We start from the raw sequence: 16577 nt of genomic DNA on the forward strand, positions 1-16577 counted from the left end.
GTGATATAACAGCCTTGCAGACCAGAAGGAGAGGGTTTCCCTAGTTCACTGGCACTCATCCTAGTTCAAACAAAGAAAGCCTCAAACTAACATGGTTTTCAACTTGTGGTTGTGACAGTTAACCAGAAGGGGCGGGGCTGGAGTGGGAGAATGCCCTGCTGTACACCTACCTAGAAACTGTATTTCAAACCACAAACAACAATAATTCAATTACTTAGGAAATCTAAACCTAAAATAAGGGTAAGAAATGACCCCACTGGTAGTGTGACCTGCTCCAGTAAGTCGACAGGCAACACAAAGCTGACCTTTTTTTCTGTCTTTTTTTTCAGGGAGGTCACAAGGGTAGCAGTTGGACTGGGCAGACTAGAATGTGAATGTGATGGGGATCATTGTGTGAAACTCCCAAAGAATAAATAAAAATATTATGTTGGAAAAGAAAAGAAATACTCCTTCCCCTAATCAGAGCGAGCTCGTGTTAACATCAGGGGGAGCAGCCTGGAACTTCAGGATCAAAGGCTCCACCCAGAGAGATCATGTTCCTTATGAGGAGGTCCCCAGGAAAAACAAAGTCTGTATTTATACAAGGAGAGATCATTCCCTTTCAATCAAGTCACCACAGTGGTTTTCACTAAGGCTGGCCTTGAACTCTCTCTGCAGCCGAGGAACTTCTCTTTTTATAAACATACTTTTAGATCTATTTATTTATTATATGAGTACACTGTAGCTGTCTTTAGACACTCCAGAAGAGGGCATCGGATTTTATTACAGATGGTTGTGAGTCACCATGTGGTTGCTGGGATTTGAACTCAGGACCTCTGGAAGAGCAGTCAATGCTCTTAACCACTGAGCAATCTCTCCAGCCTGACATTGAACTTCTGATCCTCCTACCTCTAACCACCCAGTTGCTGAATGTACAGGACTGTACCATCAGACCTAGCCATTTTGCTAGCTTGTTTCGAAGGAAATCTGCAAATCAGCCATCGTTTACAAACAAATTAAAAACAAAAACAAACAATACATAAGTAAGAAGCAAAAACGAACCAATTCCCTAGAGAAGTGAAGTTGAAACATATTCTCTCCAGTTCTTCCTGGTTATGTAGAATGTATGTCAAGTCTATATGTCAAGTCCATAAAAAGATGTAATTAGTAAGGCCAGAATATTCCTCCAAACCCGAAGTGATTTCCACTTAAGAATCTTTCTGATTCTTCTTTCCCTACTGCAAAGTGCACAGTGAGAAGGGTGGCTAGGTAGGTAACCAGATTAATACAATGTGTGGTGAAGTTAAAATACAGCCCAGGCTAACCTAGGATTCACCATCCTCCTGCCTCAACTTCCCAAATGATAGGCTATACACAACCACAGCTGTTTTGAGACTGACTCTCCTGGCTGTTCTGAAACTTATGATGGGGAGGAGGCTGGTCTCAAACTCACAGGGACCCTCCTGTCTTTGCTCTCAAGTGCTAAGATTAAAGTATGTTCCTACTGGGCCAGGGCCCAGTATCTTTTTTTTTTTTTTTTAACTTTACATAGTCTCTCTATGTAATCCTGGCTGTCCTGGTGCTCCATATGTAGATGAGGCTGGCCTTAACTCAGAGATCTCCCTATCTGTACCACCCAAGTGCTGGAATAAAAGACATTTGGTACCATACCTGGCCAATGCCATCTTAATAGCAATTCTATTTACTTGTACACTCTCCAAACATAAAGATTGAATATGAAGATCCTATCTCTCCCTACTTCTATTTTATTCTTACCAAACTGTTTTGTGTGTTTTCAGTTCTGCTCTCAAACTTTTTTTCCTATCCTCAAAGTTCCTCCTTCCTCAATGCCTATTCCTGGCAGTTTCTCCACTACAAACTCCTATATCCTCATTGCTTCTCTATCACCATCCCTGTCTCAATATAGCTTTAGGCTCTCCCAACAAAGGCTGTGTTTTAGTCCTCAATCCTAACTAGCCATCTCACTTATGTTCATATAGCTTTCTCCAGTAGAGGCCATCTCTTGGAGCCTGTGCCCAGCACAGGTCCCAGTTCCTCATCTCCATACTTACTTCCCTGCAGTTCCTTAATCATAGAATCATCACAGAAAGAAAAACTCAGAAATAATCCAATTCACGGCTTCTCAAACCAAAAAAGGCAACAACAGCAAAAAAAAAAAAAAAAAAAAAAAAAAAAGCTAGAATCCCAGTACTCTTGAGGCAGAGGGCATGGGATCTCTGTGAGTTCAAGGTCACCCTGGTCTAGATGGTTCTAGACCAGTGGAGGAACATCGTGAGATCCTGTACCAATGCCAAACAGATCTCTGAGTCCTGAGTCCAAAGCTAGCCTGGTCTAAAGAATGAGTTCCAGGACAACCAGGGCTACATAGAGAAACCTTGATTGAAAACAAACAAACCCAAAAGCAAAAGCAAAGAAACAAAAACAAAACAACTTAGGCCCACCAAAATTTTAAGCCCAACTCAAAATACCTGTTCTCAGTCTCCTGGGTGTCTGAATTCTAGATGTGTATCACCACACCCAGTTTTCAAACTTTTATCTACATTTCACCGCATACCATGTAAGATGTAGGAAACTAACTTTACAACCTCATTGCAAACACACCTGAAACCCATTTCATAAATCCTAACTATGGGAACACAGTGGGAATTTCTACTCTGCACCAGTTGTCTAATTATTCAGTTGCCGTCCAACTAAACCATCTTCACAACCCAACAGTAAACTGGGACTCATAGTTGGGAGACACAATCCGAATCTGAACTTCCCACTTACTAATGAAGAAACTAACTCAGCGGTGAATTAAGTTTCTCACCCACGGAAGTTTGCCCGTAAAATTCAAACTCTTGCCCGGTAAGTCTCACACCAGTGCGGCTTCTACTGAAGACCTATGCCGGGTCACCCACTCACTCATTCACTCACACTTTGTACAAACACAACTTCAGAGCACCACCCCCAATTCCTGATCTTACATTCTTCTCCAAGTCAGCCCTCAAAGTCACTGCTTGTTGGTGAGCGCGCCCTCGCAGCCGCTGCTTCATGGTCCCTCGGGTCAATCCCCTCAGTCACTATCCATGATCAGTCATTCCCGGGGTAGTCACTGCTGCATACTTACTCGGTCATGGTCCCGTCGCAGCCTCTGCCTCGTGCTCTCCGAGGTCAGAGTCCCTCGCATTTACTGCTCCGGGGGTCGCAGACCCCTCACAAGCGCCCACCCTTGGGTCACAGTCCTCTTGGCTGTCATTGTACCTCAGTCACAGTAGCCTCCTGCTTCACACTTCCCTGGCTGTCACTGACCCACTCTTCAGTCACAGCCCCCTGACCGTCCCAGCCCGCCTTTGTCCTCGCAAGCGTCCGCTACCCCGGGTTTCATTACCTCAACTCCTCTAAGCTCCGGTCCCCTCGGATTCCTTCCCCGCGCCGCGTCACCGACTAGCGAAGTCAAATAGGTTGCGGGGAGACGCCCGGGAAACATCTGACCGGACTGCGGACCGGAAGTCCCGCCTACCGCCCTCCCTCTTGTCAATTCCACCTCCGCATTCCTGAAAACCACAACCTGACAGAGTAGTTCCGCTTCCAGCAGGGCCGGGCGTGTGGAGTGACGGAGCTGAAGCACTGGCGCGGGGTCAGCCGCCCCGGAATTCCGGATGTGTAGCACCTCCTGCGGCCCCAGCGCGCGCTCGGCCTGTGGTCTCCCTGCGCCGGTCGCCCCTCGAACTCTCCACAGGGCTGGCTCCTAAGTCCGACTTCACCGAAGCGTTCGAGCCCGCTAGCCACGTCAGGAGAACTCGGGTCTGGATCACCCTCTTTCTTCCAGTTATTTTGACCTAGGTTGACTCACCAGAAAATGATCCCTAGAAATCGACCGGGGAAGTAGTCGAGCAGGAGTAGAGACCAGGGCACAAATGCACCGGCGAGGGTGTGGTCTAAAGAACGAACTTCCTACGGTGAACTGTCGAGGGGGGGTGGACTTTGTTTTGTGGAGGTTTTTTTTCCCCCCACTTTTAAGATTTTATTTATGGGGGTTGGGGATTTAGCTCAGTGGTAGAGCACTTGCCTAGCAAGCACAAGGCCCTGGGTTCGGTCCCCAGCTCCGAAAAAAAAAAAAAGATTTTATTTATGTGTGTCCACGGATGCCATAAACAGGGTGACATATCTTGTAGCTGGAGTTAACGCGCCTTTGTGAATACCTAGGTGCTGGGACTTGAACTCTAGTCTTAATTGAACAGTAAGTGTTCTTAACTCTTAACCGAGGAACTCTCTCTCCAGCCTTTTTGAGGGGTGGTGGTGATAGTGGCGGTAGCTTTTTGAGGGGAATTAAAAATAACTATTAAACATAGCCTTTTCTGTTGCCCAGACTGGCCTGGAACTTACTATTTGTCCCATGCTGGCTTTGAATTTGCAGTGGTCCTCCTGCCTCAGCCTCCAGAATTCAGTCTTTAGCCACCACACCCTGTGCAGTTTTGTAGCTGTAAGACAAGTGGGTACGTAACTTTATAGGAGAAAGGTGGATATGGAGGGGGACTTTAATGTATTTGTTTGCCTTTTTCACTTGAAGATAACTGAGATGAAAGAGGATGGGTAAACTTGTACATCTGCTGAGGTGCTTCCAAGGAAAAAAATTATTAGAATCTAACGCACTTTTAAGTTCAAATAGGTATTTGGACATGGCAGATAAAATAGTCCCAAAAAGGACTTCATAGCTGGAAGAGACACGAAAGGCATCTCTGGGGAAGATGGGCATCACAAAGATAGTAGTTTAGCCAACATAGAAACCTAGGAATCTTTTTGTGGTGGTGGTTTTTTGTTTTTGTTTTTGTTTTGTTTTTGTTTTCTAAACAGGGTGTCTCTCTATAGACCAGGCTAGCCTCTAATTCACAGAGATCCACCTGCTTCTGCCTCTTGGGTGCTGGGGTTAAAGGCATGCGCCACTCACTGCCTTGCTGAAATCCCTGAAGATTAAGGCTCCACTTTCATGTACACTTGAAGTTCCTCAGACCCAAAGGAATACCTTTAGGCTAATGAGCTGTGGAAGCCATAGGATAGCCAATAGCTATCCTATGAGCAACAATAGGCAGGAAGAAACAAAAGTAACAATACTAAGAACATAATACACAACTTCATCTTTGAGGTTTTATAGTGGTGCAAAATTTGAAATTAGCCCCTCGATAAGGAAAGATCAAAATTCAAATATAACTTACTGGTATAAATGCAGCTATTATGAAAGTCATAAAAACTGTAACAGCATAAACACTATTCATGACATAAGGGGTGAAGACACACAATTTATTTTATATATGATTTTTTTTTACATCTTATAAGGAACAATAAATAAAAAATATACCCAAGTATCTAGTCACCTGAAATATGAAAATGAATTTTCCCCTCCCTTTTCTCTACTTTTTCCAAATGTAGAAAGGACACAGATAGGAAAATAAAATCAAACCATTTAAACATATAAAACTTAACAGATTTTAGGTACCAAAGTGCCAGCTTTTTTATTTGGTCAGGAAATCTAACAATATAAAAAAGTTAAGGTTTGGGGTTGGGGATTTAGCTCAGTGGTAGAGCGCTTGCCTAGCAAGCGCAAGGTCCTGGGTTCCGTCGCCAGCTCCGAAAAAAAGAATAAAGAAAAAAAAAGTTAAGGTTTCCTCGAAGTCACAGTCACTTTCCAAAGATTCAGTAGTAGAAACAGCCAAATGCTGCCACAACACAGAATAAGCTGTCCTAGAATACAAAGACAGAGAACAGACCCATGACATTAGTACTGATGAGAAAGGAGGTCAGGCTGGCAAATGAAATTGACACTGCTAGATCCTTGTCAATTTTCTTGTTTCCCTTTGGTTTTTGGAGAATATAGCAATGTAACACAAAAGGTTTCAAACTTGAAATGTCTTCCTGCCTCAGCCTCCAAGTGTAGGGAAGGCATTCTCAACTTTTCCTTTGCTTGGTTAGTTGGTTTTGTTTTTCTAGGCAGGGGTTCTCTATGTAGCTGTCCTGGAACTCACCCAGTAGAGCAAGCTGGCCTTGAACTCCGAGATCCACCTGCCTTTACCTCCTGAGTGCTGAAATCAAAGGAATGCACCCCTATACCTGCCTAAGGATCATTTATAACACTGTGAGCATGTACACAACTATGTTATTAGAAGCCACTTTATCATTTTCCTGCTTTAAGTAGAAATGTCTATGAATTCTGTTTGTAGTTTTTCACAAATAAAACAGTAAAATTTAAAATAAAACCACCTATGCTGGGTGGTGGTGGCACATGGCTTCCATCCCAGCACTAGGGAGTCAGAGACAGGTGGATTGCTGATTTCAAGGCCAGCATGGTGTATAGTTCCAGGATAGCCAGGGTTATTCAGAGAAACATTGTTCCCACTCCCCAAAAAAAGCACACATTATCCATAAGTCTAAGAGATGTGTCTCAAAAATACCACAATATCCTCAAATTTTAGTAGTTTGATGTACAATGGCCTTATGTCTCTAGGAGGTAGAAAGGAGTTTCCCACTTACATTCATGAAAACATCATGAGTGTAGTTGTCTGTGTCTGCATCCCAGAAACAGCGAGCAGCCATGCTAAAATGCCAATGAAGAATGGTCAGCAGTCTACATCTCTATTCACCTGCCCAAGTGAGTCCATTTTCTACATTCTGACAGGCCCTTGCTTCCAAACCTTTTCATGGTACTTGGAAAGAATTCTGTTTGTAAAGCAACGTGTGCTGGAAAACCAGGAAGTATGTGAGTCATGGGTGACTGTTTGCAACTAGAGGTGAGGGCCCAGGGCCTCTAGCTACCTCAGCACCCCCCAGCCAGCTCTCTGAAATCTGTAGGGCTCAACATCTTCCAGTCTCTGGTTCTTGGAGTGGAACTCCACTGTATGTTACTTCAGACACTTGCATGTGTCTTTCAGAGGACTCAGGTCTTGAATAATAGGAAAAGACATCTTACGAAGGACCCAACAGAATACTTCATCCAGCCTAGTAATTTGTAAAACCTATGTAAGAAAGGGGCAACTCTGAGCTAGAATTCAATCCTCTAACTGATTAGGAGCTCAGACCAGTAAAATAAACGTTTTTGAGGCTACTGAGACCTGGGCTATAGAGAGACCCTGCTCCAGAAATAAGCAAAAGCCAGGTAAAGTCCTGAAAGCCTGTAATCCTAGCACCTGGGAATGGGAGGCAGGAGATCCAGAGGTCAGGGTCACCCTCAGCCACATAAATGTACTTGAGGCCACCCTAAGCTACAGTGAGACCCTGTTTCAGAAAAAAAACAAAAGTAGAATTTGAAAATACCTTTATAGGCATGTTTTTGTGCACTGTATAAAGATTATCCAACACTGATTTTTCCATCCTGCTTCCTGGTTTCACTCTGACACAGTATTGTAGTCATTATGGTGATACTTCTCCTGCTTCAGATTTGTGTAAACATTGCTCCCCATTTGTTCTCTGACTTGTCAATAAGCTGATCAGCCAGTGGCTCAGCAGAATAGAGAATAAGGTGGAACTTCTACCATTCAGGGGACAGAAGGGAACCTAGTAAGAGGGTATTTACCATAAGGAAGGTCTCAGAGATAACATAAAGGAATACATATGAAGCCTGGAGTGCCAGACCAATACTAAACTGTAAATATCACGGGATTTTGGCTAGGGGATAGCCAGATTAGTTAGATGTTTAGAATAGATCAATGACTTGTAAAGTTTGTTTAAATAAGTCTAATACTTTAGTGTCATTTGAAACCTAGCTGGGGATAAAAAGAAATACTGCCACTTTAAAAATACACTGCAGGGGCTGGGGATTTAGCTCAGTGGTAGAGCGCTTACCTAGGAAGCGCAAGGCCCTGGGTTCGGTCCCCAGCTCCGGAAAAAAAAAAAAAAAAAAAGAACAAAAATACACTGCAAGCCAAATACTCTGGCTTGTCAGGTCAGAGTCGGGCCCTGCTGACAAGGTGCTGCTAAACAATGCTGGTATCCAAGCCCAGAGCATGTAAGAGTGTCATGACTGAGAGTTGACTCTAAGACTTAAGCCTTGGAACCCACCCAGCCTTACAATTCAGTTGCAGAACCTCTTCAGTTTACAGTTGCATCTGTTAAACCATCCTCATTTTTGCAAAGACATATGCTTACTGAATTATCTATCCACACAATGAGTAACTCCCAAGAACACAAAGACAAGAAAAATCAACAACTCACAATACTCCTTCACCCCTCTGTTCTCCAATCACCACCTGCACCACCATTTTATACCGGTCATATCCCAATTCTAGAAAGGAAAAGAAGGTTATCTATTATCTATGTTCAAGTACATAGTAAAATTACTCAGTGAACACACATTCTTCCACAGGAGACATAAGCACTCAGTCCACAAGTACTTGAGGAATATGATGGTGGGGTTAGGGCTCTGAGACCTGGAGATAAACCCTAACTATAAAGTCACCCTGCAGTAAAACCTTAAAGCCTAACTTTCCTTTTTTTTTTTTTTTTTTTTCTTTTTTTTCGGAGCTGGGGACCGAACCCAGGTTTTTTTTTTCTTTTTCTTTTTTTCGGAGCTGGGGATCGAACCCAGGGCCTTGCGCTTGCTAGGCAAGCACTCTACCACTGAGCTAAATCCCCAACCCCTAACTTTCCCTTTAAATTTCTCCAGTCTGTTTGAGGCTAGCCTGGGCAGGGGACAATCTATCCTGGGGGGAAAAATAAAGAAAAAATAAATTTATAGATATTAAACATGAGTGGCAAGTAACAGCCTGGGTGGATGATATTAAGAATCCAGACACAGGCTGGAGAGATGGCTCAGGGGTTAAGAGCACTGACCGCTCTTCCAGAGGTCCTGAGTTCAAATCCCAGCAACCACATGGTGGCTCACAACCATCTGTAAAGAGATCCGATGCCCTCCTCTGGTGTATCTGAAGACAGCTACAGTGTGCTTGTATATAATAAATGAATAAATAAATCTTTTAAAAAAAAGATACTGTGAATATCTCTCATTTTCATGTATTAGATGAAAATGGAACACTATTTTGAGCAAACACTATTTGAACAAATCCTCCACTCTTACAGAGTGGCCTAGAAGGAATAAAAATTGTGTCGTATTACCAAATAAATTGAAGAGAAAGAAAAAATGAAAAGGAGGGCAGAGCTGGGTGTGTGACTGTGCTGGAACACTTGTGTGGCATACAGGAGGCCTGGAGCTCCATCCCTGACACTCAGAAGGGGGATGGCACAGATTAAAAAAAACTTCTGGGGGCTGGGGATTTAGCTCAGTGGTAGAGCGCTTGCCTAGGAAGCGCAAGGCCCTGGGTTCGGTCCCCAGCTCCGAAAAAAAAGAACCAAAAAAAAAAAAAAAAAACTTCTGATAGGACAACATTAAAATAGCATTTTGGGTAGGCCTTGTGGTAGGCATTGTGGCACACACCTTTAATCCCATCACTCAGGAAGCAGAGACAGGTGGATCTCTCTGAATTCCAGGCCAGCCTGGTCTACAGAGCAAGCCTTAGGCCACCAGAGCTATACAATCAGACAAAAGTCCAAAATGTATTATGTAGAGGTTGAGTTTGGCAAGAATGGAGGGTTGAAGAAGAAAAGCAGTTAAGGACTCAGCAAGAGGTGGGCTAGGACAGCCTGGGAAGGTACTGAACTGACTGAACAATCAGAAGGTTGGAGAGAAAAACAGTTGATAATTTGGAGGGAAAGAAGGCCTTTCTGAATGCCTGGGTTTGATGGACAGCGGCTCTCTATGCTTTAGTGCAAATCTTTACTCTTTCCCACCATCTGCAAAATCCCACCTAAGTAAAAGTCACCAAATAATTATAGAATTCTAGACACTGAAGAAGAATAATGTCTTTTTAAAAATACATAGTTCATATCCTGGGTTTAAAGATGGGACAGGGTGGTATATGCCTTTAATCCCAGCACTCAAGAGGCAGAGGCAAGAGGATTTTTGAGTTTGAGGCCAGTCTGGTCTACAGAGTGAGTTCCAGGACAGCCAGTGCTGCACAGAGAAACTGTTTCAAACAAACAAACTAAGAAACAAAAAGGGGGTGGGCAAGAACAAATGGGTAGAGCTGGGTGTTTGAAGGGAACAGTATTTCTACTTACAGCCCATGTTACCTTTTAGCTTATCTTTAATCATTTCTGATAGACGTTTTGTGAGTTGAGGCATTTCTTCTGGAGAATATTCAGCACCTGTCAGTTCTTCCTTGAGCACAGTATGGATGCAGTCTTTAACCACAGAGGGTCTAAACCTAAGGCCAAGAATATCTAAAGGTCAGCTCAGAGCCCTGACTTGCCTTCACACTTCATCCTTGCTGATCAGTAGCCTTAGCGGTTTGTGTTTTATCTTGCATTTTCATTATAAAGGTAATATAAACAAGCAAACAACTCATGACCCACATCTACACCTATAACCTTCATGAACGTCAGACCGAAACACATTCCAAGTCTAATAGGCAGCCCAATGAACATCCTGGGATGATGTAGCTCAGCTGGTGAAGCATTTGCCTGATAGGCTGAGGCGCTGGGCTCTATCATCAGTGCCCCACATAAAATTAGATATCCTCATTCAGCTTGTGTCTTCATTGTCTCTCAGCTCAGTTTTCCAGGGCCTCAAGCTAAACACCTGGGAATCAGTTTGGTTGGTGAGTAAATTTTATATGTTCTACCTTCAAAATAATCATTCTTACCAATAATCTAAAGTTTAATCATTCTTTTTTTTTTTTTTTTTTCGGAGCTGGGGACCGAACCCAGGACCTTGCGCTTCCTAGGCAAGCGCTCTACCACTGAGCTAAATCCCCAACCCCAAGTTTAATCATTCTTACGAAGCTATGCCCACTACTCCCAGTCTCCGTTACAGTCTATATTGCCTGAGTCCCTGTGCTTCCTTGTTTGTTTGTTTTTTTTAAGATTTACTTCTATTTCATGTGTATAAGTGTTTTATCCATAGGTATGTACAGAGCCCTTGGAACTACATATAGGGTGGTTGTAAGCTATCATGTAGATGCTGAAGGGTGGGGGTGATGGGACAGGCAGGGTTCTCTGCAAGAGTAATAAACCAGGTTTGCCTTGAACTCAAATCCACCTGCCTCTGCCTCCCAAGTGCTGGGATTAAAGGCATTCACCACCACTGTCTGGCTTTCATTAGATTTCTAAGTCTGAGCTGTAGGCCTCAGTGTTAAGAGTGGTTCCTGAAGACTCCAATGAAGGAGTCAGGGCAAGGACTGAAGGAGCTGAAGGGGTTTGCAACACCATAGGAAGAACAACAGTATCAATCAACCAGACCCCCACAAGAGCACCTAGGGACTAAACCACCAACCAAAGAGTACACATGGGGGACCCATGGCTCCAGCTGCATATGTAGCAGAGGATGGCCTTATCTGGTATCAATGGAAGGAGAGGCCCTTGGTCCTGTGGAGGATCCATGACCCAGTGAGGGGAATGCTAGGGTGCTGAGGCAGGAATGGGTAGGCAGGTGGGGGAGCACCCTCAGAGGCAGGGGGAGGGAATGGGGGATTTGTGGAGAGTTAACTGGGAAGGGGGATAACATTTGAAATGTCAATTAATAAAGAGTGGCTTGCAAGGAAGCTCAAATCTTGGATCCAGTCTCCAGCATGCACGTACGCATAGTAATGGTTTAAACCTGTAATCAGTCCTAGCTTGGGTGGTGTAGGTAACAGGATCAGACATTCAAGCTTGTCTTCTCTGTACTGGAAGTTTGAAACCAATCTGAGGTACATATAATCTTGTCTCAATTTGATCTGTTCAAAATGTGGCCTTATTAAAATACTGTATCTAAGGGTCTGGGAGTGTAGCTCAGAGGTAAAGAATTTGCCTGCATGCCTGAGAGTCTGAAATCTTAGCACTGACCCAGCCCAATATTATTATTTACTTCTCCCTTAAGCTTTTGAACATTTATTTTGTGTCATGGCATGTGTGTGGGATTGAGTCTTCCCTTTCACTACCTAGGTCTTCAGGATTGAACCCTGGCCATCAGATTTGAAAACAAGTGCCTTACCAGCTGAGCCATCTTGCTTACCGGTCTGCTTACGATTTTCCCTTTTCTTATTTCTGTGTGTGTATGTCCATGTGTATGTGTATGTAACCCCTGCTGCCCTTGCAGTTACAAATGTGAGTGCCACGTGGGTGTTGGGAAGCAGCGCTGGTTACTCTGCAGGAACAGCACATCTCTCCAGCCGTGCTTATGCTCCTCCAGTCTTTCCTAAGATGCTAGGCCTCTCTTCAGATGAGTCGCATATGAGCTCATAGGATCGCTGGCACCTTTGTTGCCGACATCATTCTTCACTGTTTACAAGAGAAATATAGCTCAATCCCATTCTATACACTTAGGACATTTACTGAGGTAACAGTACATTTTCCTACATTCATGGAGAAACTGCTTCATGGCATTGCTATGGACATATAGTCAAAGCTCCCCTCCCTTGGTTTTTTAAGGATTACTTATTTTATGTTTATGGGTGTTTTGTTTGCATGTATGAGTAAGTGCCACATGCAACCTCTGCCCACCGAAGACAGCATCTGATCTTCATGTGGGTGCTGAGAACTGAACCCCAGTCCTCTGGAGGAGTAGCCAGTGCTCTTAACCACCTAGATGAATCTCCAGCCCTCCACCAAGATTTTGAGACAGGGTATCTCATTGGGATTTGCAGATGAGGCCAGGTTGGCTAGCCAGGGAGTCCTAGAGTCTTCTTTCTCCATTCCTGGGATCAAATTTCCATCACTGGGATCACAGTGACTTTTTAAAAGGGTGCAGGAACTCAACTCATGCTTCCCAAACGCCCCAGCCCCACTCCCCACACGACAGACTGAGCTATGTGTATTGCCACTCACCAACCATGTACACCCCTTTGGGGGCTGGGAGGGGGGGTGGGTCCTCTCTTGAGCCCAGTGAGATGGCTTAGCTGGTAAAAGGTCCTTGCATCCAAGCCTGAACCTGAGTTCAACCTCCAGGATCCATATAGTTTAAGAACAGAACAGAACCAATTCCCAAAAGTTGTCCACTTGTGCACCCAAACACTCAACCACACGCACCCTGTTTTTTTCTTTAGTAAGATGAAGTTAGTGATGTATCTATCCTACAGTCTAAACTGACCGGCCTCCATTAGCCAACCACCTATTGAGGTAGCAATCGACCCTATCTGGGAAGGGCTTTGTAAAGACATAAGTCGGGTGCCAGCAGTAAGCGTATCCTGACACAGGTATGCACACAGTAACCCTAGGAGGACTCCTTGCAAGCTGCTTGTCTCCAGCTTTTATTTTTCCTGTCCGGCGTGCGCACCCACTAAAGTCTCCGAGAAGTCAACCACTTCCACAGCGCCAGTCTATGTTCCCGGGAAGAACTGCTAGGCAAACTGCAAGGTTCGGTGGTGGAGAAATCGCCAGGTCCGAACGCCAAAACCCGCCCAATCCCTCGCCCGGCCCGGCCCCTCTCCCCACATCGCCCTCAGTGCCCAGTCCGCTACGCGCCTTTGCTGGAAAATGGGCCTCAGAATATAGGTGTTCTCAGGCTCCCCTGAGGTCTTGTCGGCCTCGGACAGGCCCTCGGAGGCGCCAGCCGTTAAGGACTGGCCTCGGACGGACACAGCCATATCTCTGTGTCTGGATCCAGCAGGTCTCAAGAGAAAAGGCCGGCCGATCGCACCGATGGAAGATCCAGAAGCGCGTCGCTAGGGCAACAGGCCGCTCACGTGACGTGTCGGTAGCCACCGCTGCGCCTGCGCACTGGCTGCAGGCCTAGAGCCCACTGGGAAATGAGTAGCAAACAGAGACCAGGACCTTTTAAGAGAAGTTAGACCATTGGTCCCCTGCTCAGAGCCAGTGAGTGCTCAGAGCCAGTGAGAGGCAGGACCAAACCTGGTCTAACTTCTTTTTGTTTCCTTTCCTATTTTTTGATATAGGAAGCTCAGACTGGCCTCAAATTCCTGCCTCCATCTCCCCGGGTTTGGGATAACAGAACATCCACGCCAAGTTTTATGGGTGCTGGAACTAGACCTCTGCTGCACCGGTACTACATCTGCACACGGTCCCTTCTGCTTTGGGACAACCTGTGACTTAAAAACTAGGAGACAGGGGTTGGGGGTTTAGCTCAGTGGTAGAGCGCTTGCCTAGCCAGCGCAAGGCCCTGGGTTCGGTCCCCAGCTCCGAAAAAAAGAGAGAGAAAAAAAAAAAAATAGGAGACAAGGACTGAAGAGATGGCTCAGCAGTTAAGAGCACAGACTTCTCTTCCAGAGATCCGGTGTTCAATTCTCAGCCACCACATGGTGGCTCACAACCATCTGTAATGGAATCCGATGCCCTCTTCTGGTGTGTCTGAAAACAGCTACAGTGTACTCATAACATTTAAAAAAAAAAAAGTAGGAGACAAGTAGAACCTATATATTGTTTTGTTTTGTTTTGTTTGGAGACAGGGTTTCTCTACATAGTCTTGGCTGTCTTGGAACTCACTCTGTAGACCATACTGGTTTCAAACGCTCAGATATCCACTTGCCTCCGACTCCTAAATGCTGTAATTAAAGGTGTTGGCCACCAAGCCCAGCACACGTTTTTGTTTTCTTGTTTTTATTTTAAATTTTTGTCATACAATATATTTTCACCGCACTTTCCAACCCCACCCCTTTATGAGGTTCAAGGAAACTCTCTAAACTCCAGTGACAGCCCAAATATCCAGATATGAACTCAAACTGGACTACAGTATTTCTAGCTGTGAGATAAAAGCTAGCATTACTCAGGAAATTGTGAGGCAGTTGCTTCCCTACCTCTGGTAGAAGGGATCTAAGTCTACCCAGGCATCTCAAAATGCATCCTGGTTGCTGGGCTCCCTGGAAGATACCCAGGCCACATCCAGTCTCCTGTCTATGCTCTAAGTCTACTCCTTTCCCTCTCTACTCTGGACTATTTAGATGCCTCTGGCATATTTAGATAGCCTCTTGGTTAGGGGTAGCAGCCTGTGTCCATTTTCTACCCTTCAGTGCCGGGACCTGTCTGACTTGAACCTGCAGATTTTGTGCAACAGTGGCTGGGAGTCCACGTGTGTTTCAGTCCTGTTGCGGGGAAGACGCTGCTTCGTTGGAGCCACCCATCACCTCTGGCTCTTAGTCCTTTCTACTTCCTCTGTGGAATGGATCCCTGAGCCCCGAGGGGAGAAGTTGTGAGTCTCTGTTTTAGTTTCCAACTACTACCAGAAGAAGCTTTGAGTGAACTGAGACAGGCTGACTCCATGACACTGGCAGGTCAGGAGACTAGGCCTAGGTCTGTGTTTCCCAGAACCAGATGCCACGCCTGAGAGGTATGAGGCAGAGTACATAGTCACTGTGTAGAAGGCAGAGGAACATGGCTGGAGAGGGCTGCACATTTGGGTCTGGGGCAGCCAAGATGAAATATAGGTTTTAGTTAATACCTCGGGAATATGGGGGGTGGGGTGGGGGCATTAGCCACATGGAGGTTCAGAAGTGGCCCAGATGTAGAGCTGTTAAAGGCATATGAAAATATAAATGCGGTGTGTGTGTGTGTGTGTGTGTGTGTGTGTGTGTGTATGCCTGCCTTTCATTCAGGAATCCAAAACACTGGGCGGGTCATGAGGAACAAGCTGCCACTGCCAGGATCATTTGCGTAGCGTTGAGTACTACTCTACTACAGGTCATGGTGCATCTTCACAGAGGTGGAGAAGGAACTAAGACACCCACCCTCTTTGCTGGACTAACTCTTCAAACTGTCATCAGCACCCATACAACTAAAGTATTCCTCAGTCTTTCTCTGGAGCTCGCTGTTCCTCTCAGCTCTTCGGCACACAGTTCTTACCACAAGATGTCCAAATTATGATCAATTTGAAAGGCAGGGCAGGGACCAAGGACAAGGAGCTTATCTTAGGCACCTTTGGATGGATTGGATTTGCAGCCTGTGGAGCAAGCAGCACAGGCATACAATGGACACTCAGAATGCACTACTCGTTGAACTCAAGTGGGAACTTCTAGTTCTTTGGAAAGTTGGTTATGCCACACAGGTGAAAGGATATCTTGCTCAAACAAACACGGTTTCCTGAAGTAGACACAGGTGAAAGAATTTTGGATATAGCAGACACGTGAAAGGCACTCTTGATGAAGGAGTATAAATATGACCTGGCAGACAGTGGGAGATGAGCACTGTGCTTTGGCTTCATTTGTTTCGCACTGGTTCACCTTACATAGTGTTGTTGAGCTCAACTTATAACACCGCCATTGAGAGAAACTTTCCCAAGAACTGTGAGGTTCCTATGGCAGCTTGATGCTTCTGCGACCTCGCCTGGGGCCGATTGGCGAGCCTAGTGGTCTCTTCAGGATTGAACTACAGCTGCCTGGTGTCTGCTTGCTGAAAGGATTGGCTGTAGCTGCTCCTTCATGCCTGTTGTCTGTCTGCCTAGAGGACTGGTTTGCAGCTAAGTCATGTTTGGTGATTGTTACAGGACTGAAATGCTGCCCAAAAAGATTGAGCTCACCCTCAAAGAACTATTGCTGAACAGGTCCACTTCCCCCAGTACCTCTGCTAGGTGGTGGACTAAAGAAGAGAAGTTGAACCCTTATAAAAAGTAGGTTGTGGGCTGG

The 16577-nt window shown here is 45.2% G+C and overlaps 2 protein-coding genes across 5 annotated transcripts in view; both read right to left on the reverse strand.

Moving 5' to 3' along the window:
- Pcyt1a (phosphate cytidylyltransferase 1A, choline) overlaps nt 1-3689 on the reverse strand; it is a 43710-nt gene extending 40021 nt beyond the window's left edge. Inside the window, exon 1 of one of the 4 annotated variants that reach the window (XM_008768694.4) lies at nt 3551-3689. The gene's annotated coding sequence lies outside the window, so the exon portion shown is untranslated. Of the gene's footprint in view, nt 1-2966; nt 3464-3550 lie in introns of those variants that run through there. The other 3 variants (XM_006248444.5, XM_039087919.2, NM_078622.2) reach the window with 3 other exon arrangements.
- A 1571-nt stretch (nt 3690-5260) lies between these two features.
- Nucleotides 5261-13621, reverse strand: Dynlt2b (dynein light chain Tctex-type 2B). The gene is made up of 5 exons (NM_001109054.1): nt 13468-13621; nt 10099-10232; nt 8185-8254; nt 6508-6571; nt 5261-5721 (listed from the first exon to the last, which is right to left on the reverse strand). Exons 1-5 carry the CDS (start codon nt 13587-13589, stop codon nt 5674-5676), a joined length of 438 nt encoding a protein of 145 aa, NP_001102524.1. The 5' UTR covers nt 13590-13621; the 3' UTR covers nt 5261-5673.
- Nucleotides 13622-16577: the final 2956 nt, after the last annotated feature.

The sequence above is a fragment of the Rattus norvegicus genome, chromosome 11 (genome assembly GCF_036323735.1).
Source record: "Rattus norvegicus strain BN/NHsdMcwi chromosome 11, GRCr8, whole genome shotgun sequence".
NCBI classification, from domain to species: Eukaryota; Metazoa; Chordata; class Mammalia; order Rodentia; family Muridae; genus Rattus; species Rattus norvegicus.

Coding starts and splice junctions, on each gene's coding strand:
- Dynlt2b (NM_001109054.1), bottom strand. CDS start 13,589: ATGGCTGTGTCCGTCCGAGGCCAGTCCTTAACGGCTGGCGCCTCCGAG. Junction 10,233..13,467: donor AGGCCCATTTTCCAGCAAAG/GCGCGTAGCGGA, acceptor TCTTGGCCTTAG/GTTTAGACCCTCTGTGGTTA. Junction 5,722..6,507: donor CTCATGATGTTTTCATGAAT/GTAAGTGGGAAA, acceptor TTTGTATTCTAG/GACAGCTTATTCTGTGTTGT.